At 69.4% G+C, this 25,649-nt stretch overlaps 2 protein-coding genes across 4 annotated transcripts; one reads left to right on the forward strand and one right to left on the reverse strand.

Annotated features, from left to right (window-relative positions):
- Positions 1 to 653: 653 nt before the first annotated feature.
- On the forward strand, positions 654 to 11,737 carry FLII (FLII actin remodeling protein). Of its 2 annotated transcripts, none has more exons than XM_070061543.1 (30): positions 654 to 811; positions 2,055 to 2,165; positions 2,411 to 2,482; positions 3,349 to 3,429; positions 3,738 to 3,823; positions 3,974 to 4,135; positions 4,240 to 4,343; positions 4,638 to 4,813; positions 4,941 to 5,098; positions 5,346 to 5,430; positions 5,575 to 5,722; positions 5,890 to 6,026; positions 6,118 to 6,330; positions 6,420 to 6,599; positions 7,078 to 7,160; positions 7,281 to 7,355; positions 7,510 to 7,593; positions 7,675 to 7,846; positions 8,165 to 8,269; positions 8,350 to 8,541; positions 8,653 to 8,841; positions 9,101 to 9,240; positions 10,003 to 10,213; positions 10,287 to 10,441; positions 10,530 to 10,590; positions 10,696 to 10,824; positions 10,927 to 11,033; positions 11,122 to 11,227; positions 11,305 to 11,370; positions 11,461 to 11,737. In XM_070061543.1, the coding sequence occupies exons 1-30, from the start codon at positions 749 to 751 to the stop codon at positions 11,587 to 11,589; spliced, it is 3,780 nt and encodes a 1,259-aa protein (XP_069917644.1). In that variant the 5' UTR covers positions 654 to 748; the 3' UTR covers positions 11,590 to 11,737. The 2 variants fall into 2 exon arrangements, with proteins under 2 accessions (XP_069917644.1, XP_069917646.1); XM_070061545.1 differs by having other exon boundaries at positions 5,893 to 6,026.
- LLGL1 (LLGL scribble cell polarity complex component 1) lies at positions 11,704 to 25,644 on the reverse strand. 2 transcript variants are annotated; one of them, XM_070061548.1, is made up of 22 exons: positions 25,470 to 25,644; positions 22,675 to 22,772; positions 20,710 to 20,791; positions 20,487 to 20,617; positions 19,133 to 19,291; positions 18,891 to 19,053; positions 18,677 to 18,809; positions 18,531 to 18,585; positions 18,256 to 18,410; positions 17,954 to 18,177; positions 17,692 to 17,759; positions 16,913 to 17,066; positions 16,732 to 16,836; positions 16,099 to 16,391; positions 15,703 to 15,850; positions 15,400 to 15,553; positions 13,798 to 14,093; positions 13,287 to 13,551; positions 13,072 to 13,186; positions 12,876 to 12,982; positions 12,603 to 12,723; positions 11,704 to 12,529 (listed from the first exon to the last, which is right to left on the reverse strand). In XM_070061548.1, the coding sequence occupies exons 1-22, from the start codon at positions 25,548 to 25,550 to the stop codon at positions 12,451 to 12,453; spliced, it is 3,186 nt and encodes a 1,061-aa protein (XP_069917649.1). In that variant the 5' UTR covers positions 25,551 to 25,644; the 3' UTR covers positions 11,704 to 12,450. The 2 variants fall into 2 exon arrangements, with proteins under 2 accessions (XP_069917649.1, XP_069917648.1); XM_070061547.1 differs by having other exon boundaries at positions 18,677 to 18,812; positions 25,470 to 25,643.
- Positions 25,645 to 25,649: the final 5 nt, after the last annotated feature.

Raw genomic sequence — 25,649 nt, forward strand, 5'->3', positions numbered from 1 at the left:
ACGGGTGGTAGCACCTGGTCCAAAGGCCTGCACGCCGACCCCTAAGTCACCTTTGCGGGAGCGCCTTAGCACCTGTCTGCGCGCGGGGTAGGGGGTGTGCCGCCGGCCCCGTGCGTCCCTGGGCCTGCCCTCTGTCCGCCTGGGCCTCAGTTTCCCGTGCCGTACAATGGGGACGTAGGCAGCGCCCCTGGGAAGGGTGGTTTGCATGCGGGCCTTAATGAGAACCACCTGCCACGCACCAAGCACCTGCTGCGTGCTTCGAGCCGCACGTGCGCGCGTGGTCACTCGCTGCCGGCCACCACCTTGGTAGGGTGAGGAAGGTGGGGCCGCCCCGGCTCCGCACGGAGACCGCCGGGGACCCCTTGTGCGCGGACGCAGAGTGCGAGGCCCCCAGAGCGCAAGGCCCCCGGGCCCCGGCGAGGTCCCCAGAGCGCAAGGCCCAGGGCCCCGGCGAGGTCCCCAGAGCGCAAGGCCCCGGGCCCCGGCGAGGTCCCCAGAGCGCAAGGCCCAGGGCCCCGGCGAGGTCCCCAGAGCGCAAGGCCCCGGGCCCCGGCGAGGTCCCCAGAGCGCAAGGCCCAGGGCCCCGGCGAGGTCCCCAGAGCGCAAGGCCCCGGGCCCCGGCGAGGCCCGAGGTGCCGGCGGCGGCGGGCGCGGGCGGGTTAACGGGGCGGAGTCGGCGCTGGCCCAGCCCGCGGCTCCCGAGCCGCCCCCAGCGCCCGGCCGGCCCGGCAGCGAGAGCGGCGCCGCCATGGAGGCCACCGGGGTGCTGCCGTTCGTGCGCGGCGTGGACCTCAGCGGCAACGACTTCAAGGTGAGCGGCGATCCGGGCTCGGCGCGGGCACCACCTCGCCCGCCTCCGGCCACACTGCGGGCGGCGGCCGGGGCTCTGCGGGCCTCCCCACCGCAGCCCGCAGCCGGCACCCCGGGCCTCCGCCCAGCGTCCCCCCGCGGGAAGGCCGAGCCCGAGCGGCGCGGGCCCAGGCCGGGGGAGGGCGTGGGCGCTGCGGGCCTGCGCACCGCCGCCCCGGGGGTCTCACGGCCCAGCCGGCCGCTGACTCAGGGCCGCCGCTGCCTTGGCTGCCCAAGGGCGGGCCCGGAGGCGGCTCATCACCGCCCTGCGCTCCATCCTGTGTGGTCTTGGGCAAGTCACTTCCCCTCTCCCGGGCCTGGGTTTTTCTCATCCGGAGAAGGGACTCGAGTCTACCCTGCGAGTGTAGACTTGCGGTCTGGACGCTCTGGCTGGGGGGAGGTTCTCAATATGGGTAGGGGCGCCCAGAGCCAGAGCCAGGTGGGCGGGGCTTCCGGCCGGTGATGGGCAACCTCTGGCCTGTCCACTTAGGCGTCTCAGGGTGTGGGGCGGAGGCCGGCGGGCTCCTGTCCAGCCTGTGTTGTCCACATCTGTGCTGTCCCATCTCCGTTCCTCGTCCCGACCTCAGCCATCCCCACTTGGGGTCTCCACGCTTCTCCCCTGGGCTTGGGCGGGCCTGAGTCACCAGCTGGGAATGTGGCCGGTGGGGGGAGGGGCACAGCCCCTGGGCACTGGCTGCAGCGGCTGCCCCAGACTCGGCCACGAGGGCTGGGGGGGGGGTGTTGGGGAGGGGAACACGGGGAAGGAAGGAGGTGGCACCCACTCGGGCAGGGTTGGGAGAGGGGGACACAGGGCAGGGGACCTTGCTAGGAGTGGCCAGGGTGCTGAGGGTACGGGGTGGGGGTGGGGTCCCACAGCCCAGGCAGACCCAGAGTATGGGGCCCAGGAATTTGAGCTAAGCTCACCACACAATGGGGGGGCCAGGATATCCCCATTTTGCTTGGCCCCTCCTGGGGCTCAAGGGCAGTAGCAGAGACCCTCTTAGGCCTCCGCTCTGGCCCCTGGAGCCTCCACGGGTAGGGGAGGGGCTTGGGCCAGTAGGGAGGGCTCCCCTGGAGGGGGCGGGGCCTGTGGGGAGGATCTTGTGGTTGTTGAGAGTTGGCTGTGTGGCCTCCCTCAAATGTGCCCACGGGCAGGGGGAGCCCTCTCCCAGGCCAGCCTCAGCACACCCCCACCCCCACCCCAGGGTGGCTACTTCCCTGAGAATGTCAAGTCCATGACAAGCCTACGATGGCTGAAGCTGAACCGCACAGGCCTCTGCTACCTGCCCGAGGAGCTAGCCGCCCTGCAGAAGCTGGTGAGGAGGGGTGGGGTCTGTGGGGAGGAGGGGCGGGGCCTTGGGAGGATCTGGCAGACAGGGAGGGGATGAGCGCCCCGTCCTGGGAGGTGTGCAAGAAGCTGGGTCTGAGCAGGAAGGAGGCTGTGGGGGCGTCCTGGGCTGGCGCTGGCCGTCTGGGGCTGTGCAGAGCAGGGGTGGCAGGTGGGGACTGTGGATACCCCCGCCCCGCCCCACTGAGCCTCCGCTGCCCCGCCCTGGCACAGGAGCACCTGTCCGTGAGCCACAACAACCTCACCACGCTTCACGGGGAGCTGTCCAGCCTGCCTTCTCTGCGGGTGAGTGCGGCGGGTGCCGGACCCCAGGCAGGGCCCGGCCGGCTTCTCTGCCAGGCTCCGGGCTCTGGGGCCCTTTGTCGTGGGTGGACGTGGCGTGGTCCCTGTGGGTGGGGACAGCTCCACGGGTGCCAGGCATGCCGAGTGGACGTCCACGTCCCCCCATGCCTGACGGTGTCGCAGATGAGGACATGGCCACAGGCGCAGGTCACTCGCCCAAGGCCACACAGCCGGGCAGCCGAACAGCTGGAGTCGGGGGGGCGGGGTTTGGCCAGTGGGCGCTCTTCCCTGCTGGATGTTAGACTGCTGGCCGGGCCCTCGGAGCCTCAGGGAGGTGGCCCTGGCCCCGGCTGGAGCCTCAGCCCTGGGAGCTCCCCCGGAGCCAAGCCGGGCTCTGCCACTCCCAGCTGTGTGGCCTGGGACAAGTCCCTTCTGCAGATGGGGTGGCTGGGAGGGCCAGTGGGGACCCCGTGGGCAACCGCACAGCGCTGCGGAGGTGGCAGGGGCGGCCCCGGGGTCGCATGGGTCCCCGCTCTGTCCCCGACCTTAGGGAGGGAAGCATTTCCGGTCAGCCCACGTTGCCCTCTCTTCACTCCAGCCCCCTCCATCTGTCCTAGCCACCCTCACTCCAAACCGCACCCCATCTTCCTGAATGAACAGGAGGGGTGTCTGATCAGAAACATCTGGGGTTTCCGTGCTGGGCTCTGGGGCACATTTGGGTTTTGAAGCGTGAATAGGAGCTCACCGCGGGAGGCTGTAGAGCAGAGACAGGGCAGGCCCAAAGGGGCCCACCTCTGCCTCTGCCTCTGCCTCTTCCCGGGGCGGGGGGTGGAAGCCAGGAAGCAGGGACTCTCGTGGTCTACCCGCAGGCCATCGTGGCTCGAGCCAACCAGCTGAAGAACTCCGGAGTCCCTGACGACATCTTCAAGTTGGAGGACCTTTCTGTCCTGGTCAGTGGCTGCCCGCCCAGCTGCCCCCTGCCAGCCTCTTGGTCCAGTCCCCACCCATCGCGATGGCCCCTGGGCCCACTGTTAGCCCAGTTTACAGACGGGAAGACTGAGGCCGGAGCGGGCCTTGCCCGAGGTCACGCCTGGAGTCCCAGCCCTAGCCCAAACGCCCCTCTGCCCGAGGCCCCAGCCGCTTTGGCCCTGAGACCCCCTCATGCCCTGGCTCTCAGTGCCTTACCTCATCGCCAAGGTTGGCAGAAGCAGGGTGGGGGCGGGGACGCCCCGACCTGGGATTTGGCCCGTCTCCCTAGGACCTGAGCCACAACCAGCTGACCGAGTGCCCGCGGGAGCTGGAGAACGCCAGGAACATGCTGGTGCTCAACCTCAGCCACAACAGGTGCCCGGCCAGCCGCGCGCACGTGCCGGGGGGCGGGGGTGGGGTGGGGACGGGGCTGGAGGGCTGGGGCCGGGGACCTGAGGCCGGGGCTGGGCGTGAGTGTCCCCACCCCGAGGACTCAGGCAGCGCCGTCCCCCGCCCCGCCCACAGCATCGACACCATCCCCAACCAGCTGTTCATCAACCTCACCGACCTGCTGTACCTGGACCTCAGTGAGAACCGGCTGGAGAGCCTGCCCCCGCAGATGCGCCGCCTGGTGCACCTGCAGACGCTGGTGCTCAACGGGAACCCGCTGCTGCACGCGCAGCTCCGGTGGGCGCCCGGCTCGCTCCCCTCCCCGCCCCCGCCCCTGGGGTACACGGGGCGCCCCGCCCCTGCCCCTGACCGCCTGTGTGTGTCACCCACCCCTCCCCCAGGCAGCTCCCGGCCATGACAGCCCTGCAGACGCTGCACCTGCGCAACACCCAGCGCACCCAGAGCAACCTGCCCACCAGCCTGGAGGGCCTGAGCAACCTCGCAGGTGACCCCCCCACCCCCCGCGCCGCCTCCCGTGCTCAGACCCCACGCCCCCTCCCCTCCCCGGGAGAAGGGCACGGTTGCGTTGGGATTGTGGCTGTCCGTCTGTCACAGCCCTGGGGCCACCAGCAGCCGGTGCGGGCCCTTGGTGATCCACTCAGGCTGAGTGGCTTTGTCCAGAGAGAAACAGCTTGGAAAGGTTGTCCCTAGCCTACAGCGACACAGCCCGGGGCTGGCCACCCGGTACCTACTGTGGCCCCCGGCTGGCTCATGCTCCCACGCCCCCTCCCCTGCCCAGACGTGGACCTGTCGTGCAACGACCTGACCAGGGTGCCCGAGTGCCTGTACACCCTGCCCAGCCTGCGCCGCCTCAACCTTAGCAGCAACCAGATCCCGGAGCTGTCCCTGTGCATCGACCAGTGGGTGCACCTGGAGACCCTGAACCTGTCCCGCAACCAGCTCACCTCCCTGCCCGTGCGTCTGGGCCTGGGGCCACGCGGGAGGGCCGGAGGGGAGGGAGACGTTGGGCTGCTGGGCCCCAGCCTGGCCCTGACCGCTCGCCTTCCCCCCCCCCCCCGCCGCTGCCCTGCGCCCCCCGCAGTCGGCCATCTGCAAGCTGACCAAGCTGAAGAAGCTGTACCTGAACTCCAACAAGCTGGACTTCGATGGGCTGCCCTCCAGCATCGGCAAGCTGAGCAGCCTGGAGGAGTTCATGGCCACCAACAACAACCTGGAGCTGATCCCGGAGAGCCTCTGCAGGTGCTGCGCCGGGAGGGGCGGGGCCACGCGGGGGGCGGGGCTACACCGGGGGTGGGGGCCCGAGGCTGCTCCCACCTTCTACAGGGTCACGGTGCCCGCGAACTTGGGCTCCTGGCGCTGAGATGGCCCTCAGGCAGAGAGCAGGGACCCCTGCCCTGCCCTGCCCTGCCCGGTGCTCCTTCCCCGCCCCGCCCGGCCCCGCATCCGTGCCTCCTTCCCAAGGCCCCGGCCAGCTCTGTCCTCCCAGGTGCCCGAAGCTGCGGAAGCTGGTCTTGAACAAGAACCGCCTGGTGACCCTCCCGGAGGCCATCCACTTCCTCACGGAGCTCCAGGTGGGGGCGCCGGGTGGAGGCCACCGTGCAAGGCCCCCCTCCCTCCCAGGGGTGGGCAGACGGGAGCCAGGGCCTGGTTGTGGTGCGGCCGGGAGAGTGGACCCCAGGCAAGGCTGCAGCTCTGTCCCCGTGCCCCGCACCCAGGTCCTGGACGTGCGCGAGAACCCCAGCCTGGTGATGCCGCCCAAGCCGGCCGACCGAGCCGCCGAGTGCTACAACATCGACTTCTCGCTGCAGAACCAGCTGCGGCTGGCGGGCGCCTCCCCTGCCACAGTGGCCGCGGCCGCAGCCGGTGAGTTGGGGGGGTTGGAGGGGTGGGGGCGCCCTGGCCTTTGGGAAGCAGGGGGTTCCTAACGGATGCTGGGATGTTGCCCTGGGGCCCCTGCTTGGCTGGATGCCCGAGGGGGCGTGGCCCAGTCGGTCCCCAGGTGCTCACCCCGCCCCCGCCCCCGCCCCCAGCAGGGAGCGGGCCCAAGGACCCCCTGGCTCGCAAGATGCGGCTCCGGAGACGCAAGGACTCGGCCCAGGATGACCAGGCTAAGCAGGTGTTGAAGGGCATGTCGGACGTGGCCCAGGAGAAGAACAAGAAGCAAGAGGTGAGCAGGGGACCCTGAGGTGTGGACAGCAGGGGGGCGGCCATCCCGGGGGCCCTGACCACCCCGACGCCCGCCCCCTCCCCCTCCCCAGGAGAGCGCGGAGGCGCGGACCTCGGCGGCCAAGGCGCGACGCTGGGACCAGGGCCTGGAGAAGCCGCGCCTGGACTACTCGGAGTTCTTCACGGAGGACGTGGGCCAGCTGCCCGGGCTGACCGTCTGGCAGATCGAGAACTTCGTGCCGGTGCTGGTGGAGGAGGCCTTCCACGGCAAGTTCTACGAAGCCGACTGCTACATCGTGCTCAAGGTGGGGCTCCCTCGCCTGGCCCTGGTGGTGGGGCGGAGGTGGGGGGCGGCGGCCCAGGGAGACTGACCCAGCCGTGCCTCGGCTCCCAGACCTTCCTGGACGACAGCGGCTCCCTGAACTGGGAGATCTACTACTGGATCGGCGGGGAGGCCACGCTGGACAAGAAGGCTTGCTCTGCCATCCACGCCGTCAACCTGCGCAACTGCCTGGGTGCCGAGTGCCGCACCGTGCGGGAGGAGATGGGGGATGAGAGCGAGGAGTTCCTGCAGGTGCCGGGCCCCCCGCCAGCCGGCACGGAGGGGAGGCCCCGGGGCCAGGGGAGCGGGCGCCCATGCAAGCCAGACCCAGGGACTGAGCAGGGAGCAGGGAGGCCTGGTTGAAGGGGTGTGGCCAGGAGAGATGAGGAACCGGGACCAATAGCGGCTGGAGGTGGGGCCGCAAGGGGCGGAGTCTGGCATACACTGAGCATCGCCCACTTGGCTGCACACACCCCCATGCCCCAAGATATCCCCACATCCCCGTGCCGCCCCCTACCCTGGTAGGCTCAAAATGAACGCATGCGTGGTGTTTGTACCCCGACCTTCCACGGTGTTTATGGTTTTTTAGCATCACCCGGGGTCTGTGGCGCCTGCATTCCCCCCACCCCCACCTCCACACACAGCTCTGCCCCTCAGCCCGACAGGTGGCATTGGGCAGGGGAGAGGGCAGCCCCGTGATGGGGGAACCGTCCCGCTGCCGTTCACACAGGTGTTTGACAATGACATCTCCTACATCGAGGGTGGCACAGCCAGCGGCTTCTACACCGTGGAGGACACACACTACGTCACCAGGTGAGGAGGGGCTGTGCAGTGGGCGGCGCCGTCCTGCCACCTGTCGTCGTCGGCCGGTTGGACGGAAGGGTTGGCGGGCCCCCTGCCCGCTTGGTGAGCCGCCCCTCGCTCGGCCCCCAGGATGTACCGTGTGTATGGGAAGAAAAATGTCAAGTTGGAGCCTGTGCCGCTCAAAGGGACCTCCCTGGACCCCAGGTGAGCCCCTGGCATGTGAGGCCACAGTGCTGGCCCTCCTAGCCACCCTTGGGGGGTAGCAGGCCGGTAAGGAGGGAGGGGCTTGCTTTTTCCCGGGGACAGGCACGCCTCGGCCCCCGCTGCAGCTCCCGCCTGCCCACCCCTTCCTCCCCAGGTTCGTTTTCCTGCTGGACCACGGGCTGGACATCTACGTGTGGCGGGGGACGCAGGCCACGCTGAGCAGCACCACCAAGGCCAGGTACGGGGCCGTTGTGGGGGAGGGGCACTTTGTGCGGAGGGAAGTTGCCTGCCTCACTAAGGAGTCTGGGCCCCCCCTCAGGCTGTTCGCAGAGAAAATTAACAAAAATGAGCGCAAAGGCAAGGCAGAAATCACGCTGCTGGTGCAGGGCCAGGAGCCCCCCGAGTTCTGGGAGGTGCTGGGCGGGGAGCCCTCGGAGATCAAGAAGCACGTGCCCGACGACTTCTGGCCACCCCAGCCCAAGCTGTACAAGGTGAGCGGCGGGGTGGTCCTGATGCACTTGCGGGATGGGGGAGCAGCCGCGAGAGGGCGCCACCTAGTGGAGGAAACAGCCTGCCAAGGCCCGGAGGCTCCAGTCCGGGAGTCCAGCCATTGGGGGAGTAGAGATGAAGGCTCTCCGTCTCTCTTGCTTGCTCGCTCTTCCTTTCAAATAAATGCGTGTATCTTTTATTTAACCTCCCCTAGAGCAACCGTGGGGTGGAGGCGGGAGCAGTGAGCCACCCCGCGGGCGAGGCTTCTGTCCCCAGACCCTGTCCCCACCCCCACCGTAGGCGTCTCTTCCTCCCGACAGGTGGGCCTGGGCCTGGGCTACTTGGAGCTGCCCCAGATCAACTACCGGCTCTCGGTGGAACATAAGCAGCGGCCCAAGGTGGAGCTGATGCCGGGGATGCGGCTGGTAAGGCGCCCAGGGGCAGCGGGTGGAGCCGGGCTGCCCGCCCCGGCCGCGGGCCCTGACCGCCAGCCTCCGGCCCACAGCTGCAGAGCCTGCTGGACACGCGCTGCGTGTACATCCTGGACTGCTGGTCCGACGTGTTCATCTGGCTCGGCCGCAAGTCCCCGCGCCTGGTGCGCGCCGCCGCCCTCAAGCTGGGCCAGGAGCTGTGCGGCATGCTGCACCGGCCGCGCCACGCCACGGTCAGCCGCAGCCTGGAGGGCACCGAGGCACAGGTGCGCCCCGCGCTGCGCTGGGGCCCGCCCCGCCCCCCGAGACCGTGACCCTGCCCTCGCCCTCAGGCGCGAGCCCCCGCCCACGGCCGCCCCCCCCCCGTGTCCCCCCAGGTCTTCAAGGCCAAGTTCAAGAACTGGGACGACGTGCTGACGGTGGACTACACGCGCAACGCCGAGGCCGTGCAGCAGGGCCCGGGGCTGTCCGGGAAGGTGAAGCGCGACGCCGACAAGACAGACCAGATGAAGGCCGACCTCACGGCGCTCTTCCTGCCGCGCCAGCCGCCCATGCCGCTGGCCGAGGTGGGCAGGGGCCAGGCCCTGAGGCTCCCGGGAGGGGCGGGGGCCGGGGAGGGGCTTGGGAGGGGCCATGGCTCCGCACAGCCCTGGGGGCGGGGCCTGGACGCCAATCAGCCCTGGGGGCGGGGCTGTGTGGCTGTTGGGCGGGGCCTGGCTCTGTTCCGACCTGGGGGCGGTCCGTGCCGCATGTGGGCGGGGCCTGGGCGGAGCGTGGGGGGGCTGGCCCTTATTAGACCCCGGCGCGGGTCTGTGCCACGAGCAGGCAGAGCAGCTGATGGAAGAGTGGAACGAAGACCTGGACGGCATGGAGGGCTTCGTGCTGGAGGGCAAGAAGTTCGCGCGGCTGCCCGAGGAGGAGTTCGGCCACTTCTACACGCAGGACTGCTACGTGTTCCTCTGCAGGTGCCGCCCCGGCTCTCCCGGGACCCTCCCCCAGACCCTCCAGCGGCGTCCGCTCCCCACCCTGCCCCTCCCCGGCTCCCCCCCCCACAGCGTCCACTTCCCACCCTGCCCCTCCCCGGCTCCCCCCCACAGCGTCCACTCCCCACCCTGCCCCTCCCCGGCTCCCCCCCACAGCGTCCACTCCCCACCCTGCCCCTCCCCGGCTGCCCCCCACAGCGTCCACTCACCACCCTGCCCCTCCCCGGCTGCCCCCCACAGCGTCCACTCCCCACCCTGCCCCTCCCCGGCTCCCCCCCACAGCGTCCACTCCCCACCCTGCCCCTCCCCGGCTGCCCCCCACAGCGTCCACTCCCCACCCTGCCCCTCCCCGGCTGCCCCCCACAGCGTCCACTCACCACCCTGTCTCCCCTCCACAGCGTCCACTCCCCACCCTGCCCCTCCCCGGCTGCCCCCCACAGCGTCCGCTCCCCCCCTGCCCCTCCCCGGCTCCCCCCCACAGCGTCCACTCCCCACCCTGCCCCTCCCCGGCTGCCCCCCACAGCGTCCACTCCCCACCCTGTCTCCCCCCACAGCGTCCACTCACCACCCTGTCTCCCCTCCACAGCGTCCACTCCCGACCCTGTCTCCCCGGCTCCCCCCAACAGCGTTCATTCCCCCCCCCCTCCCCGGCTGCCCCCCACAGCGTCCACTCCCCCCCCCCGCCCCTCCAGCTCCCCCCCACAGCGTCCGCTCCCCACCCTGTCTCCCCCGGCTCCCCCGCAGGTACTGGGTACCCGTGGAGTACGAGGAGGAGAAGAAGGCAGACCCGGAGGAGGAGGGGGAGGAGAAGGCGGCGGAGGAGCAGCCACCGGAGGAGGACTTCCAGTGCACCGTGTACTTCTGGCAGGGCCGCGAGGCCTCCAACATGGGCTGGCTCACCTTCACCTTCAGCCTGCAGAAGAAGTTCGAGAGCCTCTTCCCCGGCAAGCTGGAGGTGGGCCGCCCGCCGCTGGGGGGTGGGGGGCCGGGAGGGCCGTGGGGCAACACCCTGACCCTGCCCCCCGCAGGTGGTGCGCATGACGCAGCAGCAGGAGAACCCCAAGTTCCTGGCCCACTTCAAGAGGAAGTTCATCATCCACCGCGGCAAACGGAAGGCGGCGCAGGGCGCCCCGCAGCCGAGCCTGTACCAGATCCGCACCAACGGCAGCGCCCTCTGCACGAGGTGCCTGGCGGGGGCGGGCGGGGAGGGCCGGGGGAGCCCCCGACCACCCGCCCCCTCGCTGACGCGCCCCACGCCCCTCCCCTCGCAGGTGCATCCAAATCCACACGGACTCCAGCCTGCTCAACTCCGAGTTCTGCTTCATCCTCAAGGTGGGGGCGTGGGCGAGCCAGGCCGGCGGGGGGTAGGGGAGAGGGGGTGGGGGCGAGGCCGGGGCCAGGCCTGAGCCGCCCGGCCGCCTCGGCTCCGCTCTCCAGGTCCCCTTTGAGAGCGAGGACAACCAAGGGATTGTGTACGCCTGGGTGGGCCGGGCGTCGGACCCGGACGAGGCCAAGCTGGCGGAAGACATCCTCAACACCATGTTCGACGCCGCCTACAGCAAGCAGGTGCGCGGGGCGGGGCAGGGACAGGTGGAGGGGCAGGTGCATGGAGACGGGGCGGGCAGGGGGGGAGCTGGGGCCCGGGTGGGGCTGACACCCTCCCCGCAGGTCATCAACGAGGGGGAGGAGCCCGAGAACTTCTTCTGGGTGGGCATCGGGGCTCAGAAGCCCTACGACGAGGACGCCGAGTACATGAAGCACACGCGGCTCTTCCGGTGAGCACCAGGGCTGCGCCCCGCCCCGCCCCCAGGCGGCCCCTGCCCCTGCTCACTCCTAGCGGCCCCGCCCTGCCCCGCCCCTCAGGTGCTCCAACGACAAGGGCTACTTCGCCGTGACTGAGAAGTGCTCCGACTTCTGCCAGGACGACCTGGCCGACGACGACATCATGTTGCTGGACAACGGCCAGGAGGTGAGGCCCCGCCCCGCCCGCCCCATCTCCCAGGGCCGGCCGTGAGTGCGGCACTGCAGCGCCTGCTGTCCCCCTAGGTCTACATGTGGGTGGGCACCCAGACCAGCCAGGTGGAGATCAAACTGAGCCTGAAGGCCTGCCAGGTGAGCCGGGGGCCGGGTGCTGGGGGCCCGGGGCGGGCGGCCGCATGCAGCCCTGCGCCCACCTCCTCTCCCCCCGCCCTCGGCCCCCAGGTGTACATCCAGCACCTGCGCTCCAAGGAGCAGCCCCGGCGCCTGCGCCTGGTCCGCAAAGGCAACGAGCAGCACGCCTTCACCCGCTGCTTCCACGCCTGGAGCGCCTTCCGCCAGGCCCCGGCCTAGGCCCGCGCCGGCCCCGCCCCCGCGTCTGCGTCCCCCAGCACACAGCCCCGCCGGTGCCCTGGGAGAGCAGACTCCACCCCCCGGGGATAAAGCACAGGCGGTTGTTCTCTAAGAGACAGTAAATGCTTTTATTTTCAATATTAAAAAATCAGTATTTTTAATACTAAAACCACTAATTTTAACAAAATGACAGAAAAAGATCCCCCCAAGGTACAATCTACAGGGCCCGCCCGACTCCCCTCACACACACATACACGCACACATCTGACCAGGCCTCAGTGGTCCCAGGTTCTCACGCACGCACGCACGCGTAGGGCTGGCCCAGGAGCAAGTACCAAAATAGTTTCAGAAATGACCATGGAGGCCAGCACAGGCGTTAGAAAAATACTCTGCGGAGGGAGGGGGGCGGGGAGGTGGCCCAGTGCACCCCGGTGCCACCCACACCCCAGGCTGCCTCGCTCGGGGCCCACTCCAGCCCCCAGGTTAGCAGGTGCGGGTCTGTGTTAGGGGAGGGGCCGGCAGGAGGCGGGCAGCCCCGTGTGCTGGCCCACGCAGGACAGCGGCAGTGACGAGCGCCAGCAAGGAGGTGTCAGCTGCCGTCCGTGCCCGGCGCAGACCCCCACGGGGCAGGGCCAAGCCAGGCTCCAGGCTGGCTCTGCTGGCGGGACCCTAGCTCGTCAGCTGCAGCCGCTGACACACGTCTGACCTGGCCCCACCCCACACACCTGTGAGTCCAAGGGCGAGCGGCCGGCTCTGCCTTCCTGACCCTCTGCTATGAAAATCACTGCGAGGCCCCCAGGGAGGCGGCCAGGTGCGGGCCCCCAGGGAGATGGGGGGCGCTGGGCAGGGCCCTGCAGCCCCTCACTTGATCAGGATGGCGCAGGCGTGGGCCTCGTCCCCCGACAGGTTCCTCAGGTTCTTCTCTGCCTCCTCGGGAGAGCTGGGGGTGCAGTGGTGGTCAGAGGGGAGGAAGGGGGTGGGGGGCGGGGGGCAGGGAGGGGCGGCGGCCTCACCCCAGGAACTCCTTCACATCATCCACCGTGACGTCCCCTGTGGTGTCCAGTGTTGTGTCCGCGCTGGTGGCCGAGTCCAGAGACATGGGCGACAGCGTGGCCTCGGGCGGCTCGGGGGTCTCTGCAGGGAGCCCAGTGATCACCCACCCAGGGCCCTCAGCGCCCCATGCCCCTGGGGGCCAGGTGCAGACACCCCCGCCCCGCCAGCCTCAGGGGCTCAGCTGCTGGTCCCGGCTCCCCGGCCAGGGCCGCCCCCGGCCCACAGTCCCTCACCAGCTCCCTGGCTGTGGGCAGGATCCGGGCTTCCCTCGCAGCTCTGGGGGGCCAGGATGATGCCTGGGGTCCCGTTGGCCTGGCTCAGCTTGGGTGACTCCTGCAGCCTGTGGGCGTGGACAGGGCCACAGTGGGTGCTGCCAGCAGGTGCCCCGAGGTGGCAGGGGAGCCCCGGCCCTCCCGACACCCCACACACCTGGCCCGCCGGGCATCTCGGGGCCAGCTGATGTCCAGCGAGCACAGTGGCTCGGTGATGTTGCGGGCACTCAGGGAGAAGCGTTCAAACTCGGACGGGGAGATCAGGTAGAAGCCTGGGCGGGCGGGAGAGCAGAAGCAAGGGGGTGTCAGGAGACAGGCGGCGGCCGCAGCCCTGGGCCAGCCCCCGGCCCCGTTCCCGCAGGCCTCACTCACCCTGGCCGTGCCGAGTGAACACACAGGAGGCGATACCGCTGATGTCCTCTTTGCGGATGCACGCGTAGTGCACCTGGGGCCGCAGGCCGGGCACCGAGAACACGTGCACGTCCCCCAGGTTGGTGAGGCAGGCCAGGCACGTCTCGGCATAGTCCTCGCAGGCCACGCTCGCAAACGTGGCCAGGGCCACCTTGCGCACGCGGCAGCCCTCGTGGGCTGTCAGCTTGAACTTGGTCTTGGCACTCACTTTGGGCAGCGTGAACACCTGGCAGCGGGCAGGCAGCCCGTGAGCACGGAGCTGGCCGGGCCCAGGCCCTCACCCTGCCGCCTGTATGCCCGGGACACACGGACACACGTTCCTCCCCCAGTGCAGGGCATCCCAGACGCTGGCCAGCCTCCCCCATCTGGGGTCACCCCGGCCTCGCGGTGTGGGTCTCAAGGTGGTGTCTGCCGGCTGGTGGCATTCCCATGGGCCTGGGGAACGTGGGCAGGGCCCCGAGGACCCGCTCACCTTGAACTGTTCCTCGGAGGCGATGAGCACGGCGTGGCCCCCCTGCATGTCGGGCGCCTGCGCCAGGTCCCGAGAGGCCTCGTAGGGCTCGGGCAGCGGGCGGCCGCGCCCGTCCAGCACGGCGATGGCCACCACGGGCGCCCGGTGCATCAGCTGCACCTCCTTGCCCAGCACGGCTTCCACCGCCCGCTCGGGCCGCTTCTCGCCGCCCGCCGAGGCTGCCGGCACCTCCAGTGCGTAGGCAAACACGGAGCCCGAGTTGGTGCCCGCCCACATGGTGGGCCCATGGTGGGCCGCTGCGGAGACGGGGGTGCCGTGAGAGGGCGCGCCACTTCCGGCACCCGGGCGCAGCTGCCATCTGCGAACCCCACACAGCACCCTGCCCCCTCCAGCCCCATCCCACAGCACCCTCAGCCCCCGCCCTCCATCCTCATTTTGCAGGCCACCCCAGCCCCTGCCGCACCCCCACCCACAGTGGGGAGACAGAGCCTCTTGACCACAGAAAACCCCAGGCCACCCATCAGCCCTGCTCTGGCTGTGGCAGCCGAGCACCACACACTCCTTGGAGACGCGGAGCAGGATGGAGGGGCCAAGGAAGGTGTGGCACCCACCACACAGCACCCTGACCCACTGCCGGACCTAAGCCAGCCCTGAGGTGCCAGCTGCCAGCCTCGGCCACCATGAACGGGAGTCAAAACCCCATGCCTGGGGCCGGCGCTGTGGCGTAGTGGGTAATGCTGCTGCCTGCAGTGCCGGCATCCCATGTGGGCGCCGGTTTGAGTCCCAGCTGCTTCACTTCTGATCCAGCCCATTGCTAGTGCGCCTGGGAAGGCAGCAAAAGATGGCCAAGTGCTTGGGCCCCTGCACCCACGTGGGGGACCTGGAAGAAGCTCCTGGCTCCTGGCTTCAGCCTGGCCCAGCCCTGTCATGGCCACCTGGGAAGTGAACCAGTAGATGGACAATCCCTTTGTCTATCTCTCCCTTTAAAAAAAATTAATTATAAAAAAACTGTGACCTGCTTCGGGCACATTTAGGGGGTAGGAAAATCGGACAAAGGCCTGTGACAAATACCTGACACCAGACAGCAGCCCCTGGACAGAGCCTGTGCTGAGACGTGGGCGAGGCAGGCAGTGTGGGCGTTGGGACGCGTGTCAGACTCCTGCCCGGGCTCTCACCTCAAGCACCGCAGCGAAGCCAAACGGCTCAGTGCGGGGTGCAACAGGCTCACCAGCGGCATGGGGCCATCAGTCAGGAGCACAGGGCAGCCATGTGCCTTCTCCGTTTTAAAATCCTCCACAGTATGAGTTAAAAGCCAATCAAGGAATCGGGCCTCCCTGGGCCCTCAGCCATCCTGCCCTCCGCCTCCCTCGCTCCGTCCAGCTGTGGGCGGGGCAGTCCCCCACGCGGCCGACCACAGGGCCTTGGCACTGGCCGCTGCCTCTCACCGTTGTTCCCCAGAACTCGTTGAGGCCTGCCCAGCTCCAGCTGCCCCCACAGAGGGACCGTGCAGGTGGCCACCAGGGCACCCTGGCACACAACATTCTGGAACCCTGGAGGCACAGTCCCCGCGCCCCCCGGCCCCCACTCCCACCCCAGCCTCACCATCTCGCAGGAACGTGTCGGCGAAGTAGAGGCAGCGCACCACGCCCGAGAGGGAGTCGTCGGCAGAGCGGGGCTCGATGCGGCGCTGCACGGGCGTCATCTCCACGTCGTGGGGGCAGGCCTGCTCCGCCAGCTGTGCGTTGGCCTCCTGCAGCTACAGGCGGAGCGGCCCTGAGGCTCAGCCCTGCGCCCCGGGGTGCCCGCCCGCCACCCTCCAGCCCACCCCGTCCACCCCAAGGGCTGAGGGCTGCTGCGAGGGGACGGCGGGGGGAGGGGAGTGGGGCGGCGCCCGGCCCAGCCCACCTTGCTGTTGGCAGTGGCAGCCCGCTTCTTGCCCGAGACACGGCTCTTGCGGATGCGCCGGAAGGACTGGCGCAGCGACTTCTTGAGCGACTTCACGCGCGACAGCGGCCCCTCCATGGCCAGGGAGTCGTTGGGGTGAAGGGTGCACCTAGGGCCAGGCAGGGGCCGCTCACGCCCTGGCCTCCTGGAGCAGCCCCCTGCTCCTGCCCGCCCCAGGCCCAGGCACGCGGGGGCGGGGCAGGGAGCCGAGGCCTGTCCATGGCTGCCCCATGGGCATCCTTCACGGAGAGGCCAGGTCACTGCTGACGGCGCACAGATGGCTCCCAAAGGCTCTGCCACGCTCACCCAACTGCAGCAGGGGAAACTGAGGCCCAGATCCCCGCCCCGCCCACCCACCTGGCCAGCACAGGAGTCTTGCGCTGGTAGTCAAAGAGGCCGAAGCCGTGGCTGGTGCCGAAGGCCACGAGGCTCCACTCGGTGTGCAGCGTGACGGCGGTGACGGCGGCGGGGGGCAGGCACTGCACCAGCACGCGGGGCTGGAAGCCGGCAGGCCAGGGCAGGGGCCCCGTGCGCGGGCTCAGCCGCTCGTGCCCCTTCCACGTGAAGCCCTCGCGGTCCTGCAGCAGGTCCACGCTGGCCACGCCCACCGCCTGCTCCGACGGCGTGTCGCTGAGCTCCAGCACCAGCACCTACGGCCACGGCCGGGACGGGGGAGGGGTCAGCACGGTGCCTGCACCCGGGACTGTCCCCAGACCAGCGCTTCACTGAGTGCCTACTGTATACCAAGGCCTTGCTGAGCACCAAGGAACGCCGTGGTCACCCAGACCGCCCTACAGCGCCCACCCCAACCTGGGCCTTGTCTCCCGGTTAGTGATGAGCACATACTGAGAACCTTCTGTACACAGAGTGCCAGGAGCACCACACTGACCAAACCCCACAGGTGCCTCCCACCCAGGGCCCTTCCCACACCAAGGATTCCTGGCCCTGGCCCCAGCTGGAGGTCCCACCCCGGGGGACGCCCGGCTGTACCTGGCCCGCGGTGCCGGCCACCACCATCTGGCCCGTGTACTTGCACAGCGCAACCTTCTGCACGCCAAGCCGGGGATCGTCGCTGTAGGGGTCGAAGCAGCCCACCTGGGGGATGACGGGAGGGGTGACGACACCCGACGGAGCAGCGGGGGCGCCCCGAGGCCAGGGGGAGGGGGAGCACCTTGCGGAAGGGCGGCCAGTCATCCTCGGGCGCCTGGGCCAGGCTATCGGCATGCTCGCAGTCCGTCTGGAAGAGGCCGGCCGTGCTCAGCTTGTACAGCGGCCGCAGCGCCACCCCCGACGCGTCCCAGAACCGCACGGTGCCGTCCTCGTGGCTGCGGGAGGGCAGAGGTCAGCACGGCCCCGGTCCCTGGGGGCCTGCGCACCCCACCCTCCTGTGGCCACTCCTTGAGCACCTGCTGTGCGTGTCAAACACCACACAGAGCAAGAGCGTGAGCACCCGCACACACCAGGAGCCCACTACATGCCAGGTGGAGCATAGGACACCCCAGCAGAAGGGGGGGAGGGCCCACGGCGGAGGTCCGGAGGGAGGGCCCAGCAAGGACCCTGAACCCACGGGCCCGTGCCAGCAGCCAGGTAGCTGCACGGGGGAGCCCACGCCATCAGAGGCCTGAGGGTCCCAGCAGGCCGAGGGTGAGGGGCGGGGCAGGAAGCGGCCTTGAGTCATCAGGCACGTCAGCTCGGGCTCTCCAGCGCCTGCCCCAGGCAGCCCAGCGTGGGCAAGCCCAGATTTTCCGGTCCCAGGGCAGGCGCAAGGGAAGGTGGGGCCCTGGGGTTGCTGGCGCCCAGGTCCAGGCAAAAAGGCAAAGCAGGGAGAGGCCTTGAGCAGGGTCCCGGGAGGCTCCAGCCCTATCCACAGAGGACGGGGTGGGGGCGGGCCTGGGTCACTGGGGATGGCGGCTCCCGCCAGGCCCAGGATGGCCTCTTGCGCACACCTACCCAGTGAGCAGGAGCCCTCGCTGCGCCGGCTCCTGGGCCAGGTTCCGGCCCCCGGTGATGGGCCAGCTCTGGGAGAGGGCGGCAGAGGCAGGGGCACAAGATCAGGACACAGTCCCCACCCCACAACCACCACCAAGGCGCGACATCCCACACCGGCTGCTCAGAGCGCCCTGGTACACCTGCCCCATTCCCACCCCAGGCCAGCCCCAGGACGACCCTCCCTCCCCAAGACCCTGCCCGTGCACGACCCCGTGGCACGCACCAGGGCACTGGAGGCGGGCTGGGGGCTCTGCTGCTCGCCAGCGCTCACAAGGCGGGCCCAGAGCTTGGCCGGGACACTGGCTACATGGGCGGAGCAGGTGATGGCGGACGAGTGCAGCGGGGCCAGGTACGGGGCGGGCACGACCGGCCAGCTGGGCGTCTGCAGGTCCAGCACCACCAGCTCCTCCTCCAGCAGCACGGCCAGGGCCTGGGGGTCGTCGAAGTCTGTGGGACAGGGAGGCCGGGTGAGTGTGGCCGCGGGGCATCGGGGAGGCACGGGGCGGGGCGGGGCGCGGCACACACCATCCTGGGGCCGGGTGCTGTGCACCGTGAAGAAGTCGATGACGCGCGAGGTGAAGTCCAGCGTCACCAGCGTCTCGGCCCGCAGCACGCTGACACAGTGGCGGTCGCCGTAGCTGGCGCGCGGCATGCCCCCGCTGAAGATGGTGAAGTGGCCCCTGCGGTGGTCAGGAGCCACACGATCAGGAGCTGTCTGGGCCCGGGCATGGACTGCACGGCCCCCCCACCCCCCCCCACAGGCATCCCAGCCCTCAGGGGCGCCACCCTCAACCGCCTACCCGGATCCACAGCTCCGCCACAGGATCTTGTTGATGGCCTTGCACGGGAAGGGGCCTGCAAAGGTGACACTTCGTCAGCCTCCCAGGCCTGCTCTGCCGGCCCCGGGGAAGCCCGTCACTCAGAACGCCCCCACCCCAGTACTCACCGTAGGGCGTAGTGGCCAAGGTGGGCTGCAGTGTAACGGCGCCACCAGCGTCCGCGGCCCAGACAGCATAGCTGCCGTCGCTGTGCGAGCTGACGACAGTGCCACCGCCACGCCCCCAGCACAGACTTTCCAGCTGCTGGGGGTGGAGACAGGTGTGAACTCCTGCGGGCACGCACGGGGCCCAGGCTGGGGCACGCGCGCCTCCCCCACGTACCTGGTTCCCCAGGAAGAGGTGGTCCACACACCGTGCAGCCTGGTTCCAGATGACCAGCAGGCCCCGGCTGTAGCCGATGAGGATCTTGGCGGGGTCCCCAGGGTGTCCCTGCAGCGACTCCACGGGGCCGAGCGCTTTCCCGCACCGGTAGTCCTCCGGCACGCTGCAGGGAGCGCTCGGGTGAGCCGGCACGGCTTCCGGCCCCCAGCGGGAACCGGGAGGCCCACCTCCCCGCCTCTCACCTGCGCAGAATCTCGTCGGGACCCAGGGTCTGCCCCTCGAGCAGCGTCAGGGTGGGTACATCCAGGAAGAAGACACCGCCACCCTCGGTGCCCAAGGCCGCCGTGTCGCCAGCAGCCACCAGCAGGACCACCGTGATTCGGGTGAGGCTGGGCGGGGGACTGCAGTGGTGGGAGGGGTAGGGGTGAGGGCAGGTCTGTCCACCTGCCAGGGAAGGCTGTGACGGGGGCTGGGCCGCCCCTGTCCGCTCATTATAGGCACCCTCCTTGCTGCCTGGGGCCTACTTATGGGGCGGGCCGGCACCCCAGGAAGGCCCCGGTGTGGTGTGATTAGCCTGCTCAATCATTCATCAGGATGTCGGCGCAGAGAGGAATAAGAATAGGTTCCCCCGGTCTCGCAGACAGGCCTGGGCCCCCCCTGCCCAGCGGGAGGCCAGGCAATCCAAGCCCGGACCTGGAACCTCGGGCAGGCCTGCGGATGGGACCCCACTGCAGGACCCCGCTGGAGGGTCAGGGCTCCCCACTCCAGCAGGGCTGCGGAAGGAGAGGCCCCCTATACTTTTTTTTTTTTTTTTTTTTTTTTTTTGACAGGCAGAGTGGACAGTGAGAGAGAGAGACAGAGAGAAAGGGCTTCCTTTGCCGTTGGTTCACCCTCCAATGGCCGCCGCGGCCGGCGCGCTGTGGCCGGCGCACCGCGCTGATCCGATGGCAGAAGCCAGGAGCCAGGTGCTTTTCCTGGTCTCCCATGGGGTGCAGGGCCCAAGCACCTGGGCCATCCTCCACTGCACTCCCTGGCCACAGCAGAGAGCTGGCCTGGAAGAGGGGCAACCGGGACAGAATCCGGCGCCCCGACCGGGACTAGAACCCGGTGTGCCGGCGCCGCAAGGCGGAGGATTAGCCTAGTGAGCCGCGGCGCCGGCCAACCCCCTATACTTTTACCCCAGGGTCAGGCCTGGGCCATCCCGTGGGCCCCCGGGACCCTGCTCGACCCCAAACCAGCCCTTTCGTCTATGGGCAAAAGGCTCCTTGCCCACTCCCGACCCAAGTGGCCAGGGGAGCTTTGCCCGAACCGCCTGACATCCCCGCCACGGCAGGGAGGCAGGGCCGGCCCTCAGGCCTGGGCACTTCCTGGCACTTGCAGCTGGTGCGGCTCTCGCGGTCAGGGAGCAGACAGCCTGCCTCTCGCCTGCGGTTCAACAGCAACCTCCCATCAGGCCCAAAACGTCCACGGAGCACACCTCCATCAACTGCCACTCTGGGGCCAGGCCGGGCTCAGGGCGCCTCGGACCCACACCACAGTCCCCGGGACTCCCCTCAATCCCCGCCGGGAGCTGGCCGCGGCCCAGTATTCCGGTACCTGGCACCGTCGAAGCCGGACCGGCTGGGTGGCTGGAAGCTGAGCGCCTCCTCCAGGTGGGCGCAGCCATCATGGTGGGCGATCTCCCAGAGATGCAGGCTGCTGTCGTCCAACAGGGTCAGGAGGCGGCCCTGGGGGGGACCAGAGACCGAAACTGGGCTGGCCTGGGGGGAGCGAGGTGGGACAGGGGTGGGGGGCTACAAAGGTGGGGGCAGAGGCTCACCTGGCCCGGCAGAAAGTGCATCTGGGTGACAGTGGCTGTGTCCCGGTGCAGGCCGGTGAACTCCACGCCGGGCGCACCGTAGCTGAGAGTGACGGTCAAGGGCAAAACCCAGCAGGCACAGACCAGGGAGCACCCTAGGCCTTCTCTTCTTAGGAGCCCGCCCACCAAGGTCCTCCGAAGGCCTAGTGGGCCCCCTTCCCGAAGCAGCTCCCATCCTGTCCCCCCCAAGGGATCCCCAAGCTCCACTAGTGGGACCTTCACCTCCTCATCTGTAAAATGGGCCCATGACTCCCACTTGCTCTGGCTGCTGGCCCAGAAGTGGCGCACACCCGGCAGCGGCTCCACTCCATCTCAGCCGCGGGTGTGCTGTGTGGGCTCTGAGAGCCGCGTGGTGCAGGCCGGGGGTGCAGGGCCAGGCCCGGGGAGGAAGCCCAAGGGCAGAGGAGTCCAGGCTGCCTCTCCCTGCAGCTTCAGGCCAAACTCGAGGGCAGGGAGCCAAGAGGAAGGGGCGACGCCCCAGGCGGCCCACTAGGCAGAGGTACAGACAGCGCCTTGGAGGGATCCGGTGACTCCGAGTGCCCAGCAGCCCAGGACTGCCGGCAGCCCCCCCCACCCGAGGAGGGCTTTAGGGAGGGGTCAGCAACGTTGCCCCAGCAACAAGGCAGAAGCTGTTGCCTGGAGTTGGAGCCTGGCAGGGTACACAGAGGAGGGGACAAAAGAGGGAACAGGAGCAGCTGGGCGGGAGTCAGGGTCGCCAAGGAGACGGGCCGCCTCGCAGGGGGAGGGGCGGCTCCTGGGGCCCGGGGCCAGCCCCTGCAGCCTCAGTTTGCCGCAGGCAAGGGCTCCAGGCTGTGCTAGCTGCAGCGGGAGGAAGGGAGGCCCAGAGAGCCAGGGTTCCAGCCTCCTCTCTGAGGGGGTTTCTGCATCGTACCCCAGGTTCTCTGTGAGCCTGAGGCACACCACCCAGGAGGGGCAGCTCAGGACACCCCCCCCGCGCCGCCCCCGCCAGACAGCCCAGCACCAGGCTCTGGGACAGCCTCTCGGCTGCAGGCCTCACCCGTGGAGGCAGCTCTCGCCCAAGAGGGTCGGGAGCAGCAGGCCAGGGAGTGGGTGCTCCGAGGCCAGGTGTAGGGTCGCAGCAGCCCACGGGAGAAGAAGGGACACCCCAGCCCAGCCACGGAGCTGGCAAAACACAGGCCCCGACGCCCCCCCCCCAACCCCGGCCAGCACCAGCAGCCCGGGCTGAGACCCTTCTATCCCACGCCCTCCCCTTTCCAGGCACTGCCCGGTTTTCTGCCAGTGAACGTCCACACGTAGGTAAATGAGGCCGAGGGGCACGGGTGGGCACCCTCCTGAGACCCGCACCTCGGTCTGCCTGAGGGCCGCCGGGGTGGGCTTCTCCAGGGCAGGCAAGGAGGCATTCAACAGCCGGCCACCGCCCCCCCCACCCTGCCCCCAGCCCGGGCCCTGCCGGGAAAATGCGGGCTTTGTGCAGCTCACACAACCCATTGTGCGGCTGCCAGGATCCAGGTGGGGGCCCTGCTGCGTCCGCCATGCCCAGCCTGGCACTGCCCCCAGCCCCCTCCCCGAACACATGCGTCTTCACACTCGCCCACGTGTGTGTGCCCACTCGCCAGGGCCCCCCGGTCCACCTGCCACCCTCAACAGGTACCACAGCCCAGCCCCACCGGCCAGGCCACCCTGCTCACAGCTGCTGGGATGGTGGCAGGGTTGCCTAGGTAACCAGCTGACCGAAGCAGTGAGGGACAGCTGTGGCCACTGTAAACTGACCCCGCCCCCCATCACCCTGTCTCCCTACGCGTCCACAGATGTGCTCCAGGCCCCAGCCTGCTCCAGGACCCCAGCACTCGGCTTCAGTGCCTTCGCCCTCGCTCCCGAGCTGGGCTCCGCAGGGCTGGGTGCTCCCAAACAGGCTCCGGCCCACCTCCAGGCCGCGGAGGATACATCTTGACAGCCCCGGACCGGGTGCCGATGGCCATGATGCGGAGTTCGGGGTCGAAGGCCAGGGCGCTGGGCTGGTTGGGGAAGCCATGCTCCACAGTCTGCGAGAGAGGGGACGCACGCTCAGGCCCCAGGTGGCCGCCGGGCTCTGCCATCGACACGGGGGCCCAGAGCCAGGCTCACCTGCTCCTCGTGCCCCAAGGCCTTCCAGTCGGTGGAGGGGGGGGGTTGGGAGCACCATGCTACATGACTTTGCTGCGTGCACGGCCCTGAGGCCCACCCACCTCAAGCCCCGGTTCCCTCAGTGCCCCACCCCCCCACCCCGCGACTGTACAGCGCGAGGCTTTCGGGGTGCACAAGGACCCCACCTGCCCTATGGGGGGCTTTGCACCCCGGTCCCAGAGGCACAGAGCTCCCCAAACACGCCTCGCGAGGAGGTCAGAGGTCAAAGACTAGGAGGTCGGAGGTCAAGGGCTAACACCTGGATTCCCTCCAGAGACAGGAAGACAGATGCAGAGAGAGGTAGCTTCCTGTCTAGCCGCTAAAGGCACTGAGGGTGGTGTCCAGGGCCGGTGCAGTGCGACCCCTCCCCCTGCCTGCCAGGCCTTCTTCCATACGTCCTCCCAGAGGGCCCTGCCGGTGTACCTGGGCCCACAGTGCACCATGCAGGGTGTGTGGGCCACCAGTGCCTCCAGACCACCAGGCTAAGGAAGCTACACACTTGCAAGAAGCCCCATGCCCAGGGGGGTCATTCTGCGGCCTGCCTCCCCAGCCTCGGCCTGTCCAGGTAGGGCCAGAGCCTACCGGGCAGCTGGCCTGGCCACAGGCCTGAGCCAGTTCACAGCACCATGCCAGCCTCAGTTTCCCATCTGGGCACGGCCATCTGAGGACAGAGCCACCCATGGGGCTGGAGAGCCACAGTGTGGGGGGGGGAGCTTCCCCTTCCCACCAGCACCGCCCTGGGCAGACCCGACCTGGTCAAGTGTCCAGCAGGCGGGCATCTCACACACAGCGCCCCCACACAAACATACACTGGGCTCCCCACCTGACAGAGGAGGAGGGAGACACAGGGTGAGGTCATGCACACGGCACCTGCTGCCCTCACACCCTACACGCCAACCCACTGGAACTACTACTCAGCAGAAGCCCCTCCCCTGCTCAGGACCCCCTTGGGCTCCCAGGTCAGCGGAGTCAAGGCCAAGTCCCTCGCTTCCCCCACCTGACTGCAAGGCCCACTGCCCCGCACTCCCCACATCTCAGGAGGCCTCAGATCCCTGTGCACCGCCCAGCCCCCCACCCCTGTCCACACCCCCCACACCTGGCCCTACCTCAATTCCCACCCAGCACTGTCTGCCGTCCAAGCTGCTCAGACTTTGTGGCTTCTCTCCCCCGACTCCCACTAGCACATCAGTCCCCCGAGAGCTCTACGAAGTCACTGTCCCTTTTGGTCACTGCTGTGTGCCCAGCACCTGGGAGCCCCAAGTGAGTAGGGGCTCGGTATTAAAGACGAGGAGCGCACGCACGTTCCACACATCTGAACCCAGAGCCTGAAGTCCGTGCTCACCCCGGCCCCAAACTCAGGCCAGGGGCCCCTTCTCTGGGAGCACTGGCCAGTCCCTTCCACGGCCAGGCCACTTCCCCGAGACCACGCGCCTGCCACTCATCGCCACCCAGGGGAGGCTGAACCTCACCCCCAGCTGACTCAGGCCCCACTGCGGAAGTACCCGCTCCAGCCTCGCATCGCGGGTCTCTCCCTACGGGGCTCACCCTCACAGCCCTGCGGCACGGAACAGGTGCCCACCACCCAGGCAGGAGCCCTGAGCCCCAGCCTCCCTCCTGGGCCCTCTAAGTCCCCCCTCCCACAGTCAGAGCCCTGCCTGTCCCAGCTGGGGGCAGCTCAGGACCACAGCAGCCCCTCAGAAAATCCTGCCTTGCCCTGCCCTGCCTGCCCCTGTCCCAGACTGTGAGTCCAGGAGACGTGCCCCGAGGCGCAGCCAGGCATGGTGCCTCAATTTCCCTCGCAATGAAACGGCGGGGGGGGGGGGGGGGGGCAATGCTCCGTCCTGCTGTGGGCTCCGGCTCCCTTGCCCCATTTCACAGCTAGGCAAATTGAGGTACCCCGGCTCCAAGTGCAGCTACCTGCACAGCCAGGCGATGGCCCCTGGACTCCCGGGACTCCCGCAGGACAGAGCGAAGCGGGGGAGTGGGAAGGGGGTGTGTGCGTAGGGACTCATCACCAGACGGACTTCCCAGCCCCACCGCCAAGATCTGCCTCCACCCCTCACCCCTCCCGCAGGCTTGGGTGTGAAAGCAAAACAAGAACTCGGGGTCTCCGGGCAGGGGCACGGAGGGGGTCCCGAGGAGAGCCCACAAAAGCAGAGAGCCCCGCAGGGGGACGGGAGGCGGGCAAACAGCCGGAGACACACGGACCGAGGCGGAGACGCCCCCCGCCCCCCAGCACGCACGCACCGACCGAGGCCAGGGAGACGGTGCAGGGCGGCGCGGAAGGGGCCGAGACCCCCGAGACCCCCATGGAGACGCGCAGAGCCGGGCCGGCCAGGCCCGCAGGGAGCCCGAGAGGCGGGCGCGCAAAGTCGGCGGGACCCAGCCCCAGCCAAGCGTCCGAGCGCGGAGCAGCGGCAGGACGCGAGGCCAGGGGCCCGCCGAGGGGGCGCCGGCCGCGCCCGCCAGCCGCGCGCCCCCTCCCCCGCCGGGCCCGACGTGGCTCCGACCCCGGCCCCCCGGCCCGCCCCTCGCCGCCTCAGCGCGGGCCGCCGCCGCCGCCGCCGCCGCCGCACCTTGTGGAAGGCGAAGAGTTCCTGCTTGAGCTTCTCGCGCTGCGGGTCGGCGCCCTGACGCCGGAACCGAAACTTCATCATCTTGCGCCCGGCTGCCGGCGCCGCCGCCGCCGCCCCGCAGGATGCGCCGCGCGGCCCCGCCGGTCCTGAGGCGCGGGCGGGGCGCCAGGCGGCCCGGGC

Source organism: Oryctolagus cuniculus, chromosome 17 (assembly GCF_964237555.1).
Source record: "Oryctolagus cuniculus chromosome 17, mOryCun1.1, whole genome shotgun sequence".
Lineage (NCBI taxonomy): Eukaryota > Metazoa > Chordata > Mammalia > Lagomorpha > Leporidae > Oryctolagus > Oryctolagus cuniculus.

What these genes read in the sequence shown, in the direction of transcription:
- LLGL1 (XM_070061547.1), bottom strand. Translation starts at nt 25,550, where the DNA reads ATGATGAAGTTTCGGTTCCGGCGTCAGGGCGCCGACCCGCAGCGCGAG. An exon ending in TGCACTTTCTGCCGGGCCAG is followed by an intron (nt 20,618 to 20,709) that starts GTGAGCCTCTGC and finishes GGTCCCCCCCAG; the next exon opens with GGCCGCCTCCTGACCCTGTT. An exon ending in CAGCACCCGGCCCCAGGATG is followed by an intron (nt 18,178 to 18,255) that starts GTGTGTGCCGCG and finishes CCTGTCCCACAG; the next exon opens with ACTTCGACGACCCCCAGGCC.
- FLII (XM_070061543.1), top strand. Translation starts at nt 749, where the DNA reads ATGGAGGCCACCGGGGTGCTGCCGTTCGTGCGCGGCGTGGACCTCAGC. An exon ending in AGAGCGAGGAGTTCCTGCAG is followed by an intron (nt 6,600 to 7,077) that starts GTGCCGGGCCCC and finishes CCGTTCACACAG; the next exon opens with GTGTTTGACAATGACATCTC. An exon ending in CCCAGCCCAAGCTGTACAAG is followed by an intron (nt 7,847 to 8,164) that starts GTGAGCGGCGGG and finishes TCCTCCCGACAG; the next exon opens with GTGGGCCTGGGCCTGGGCTA.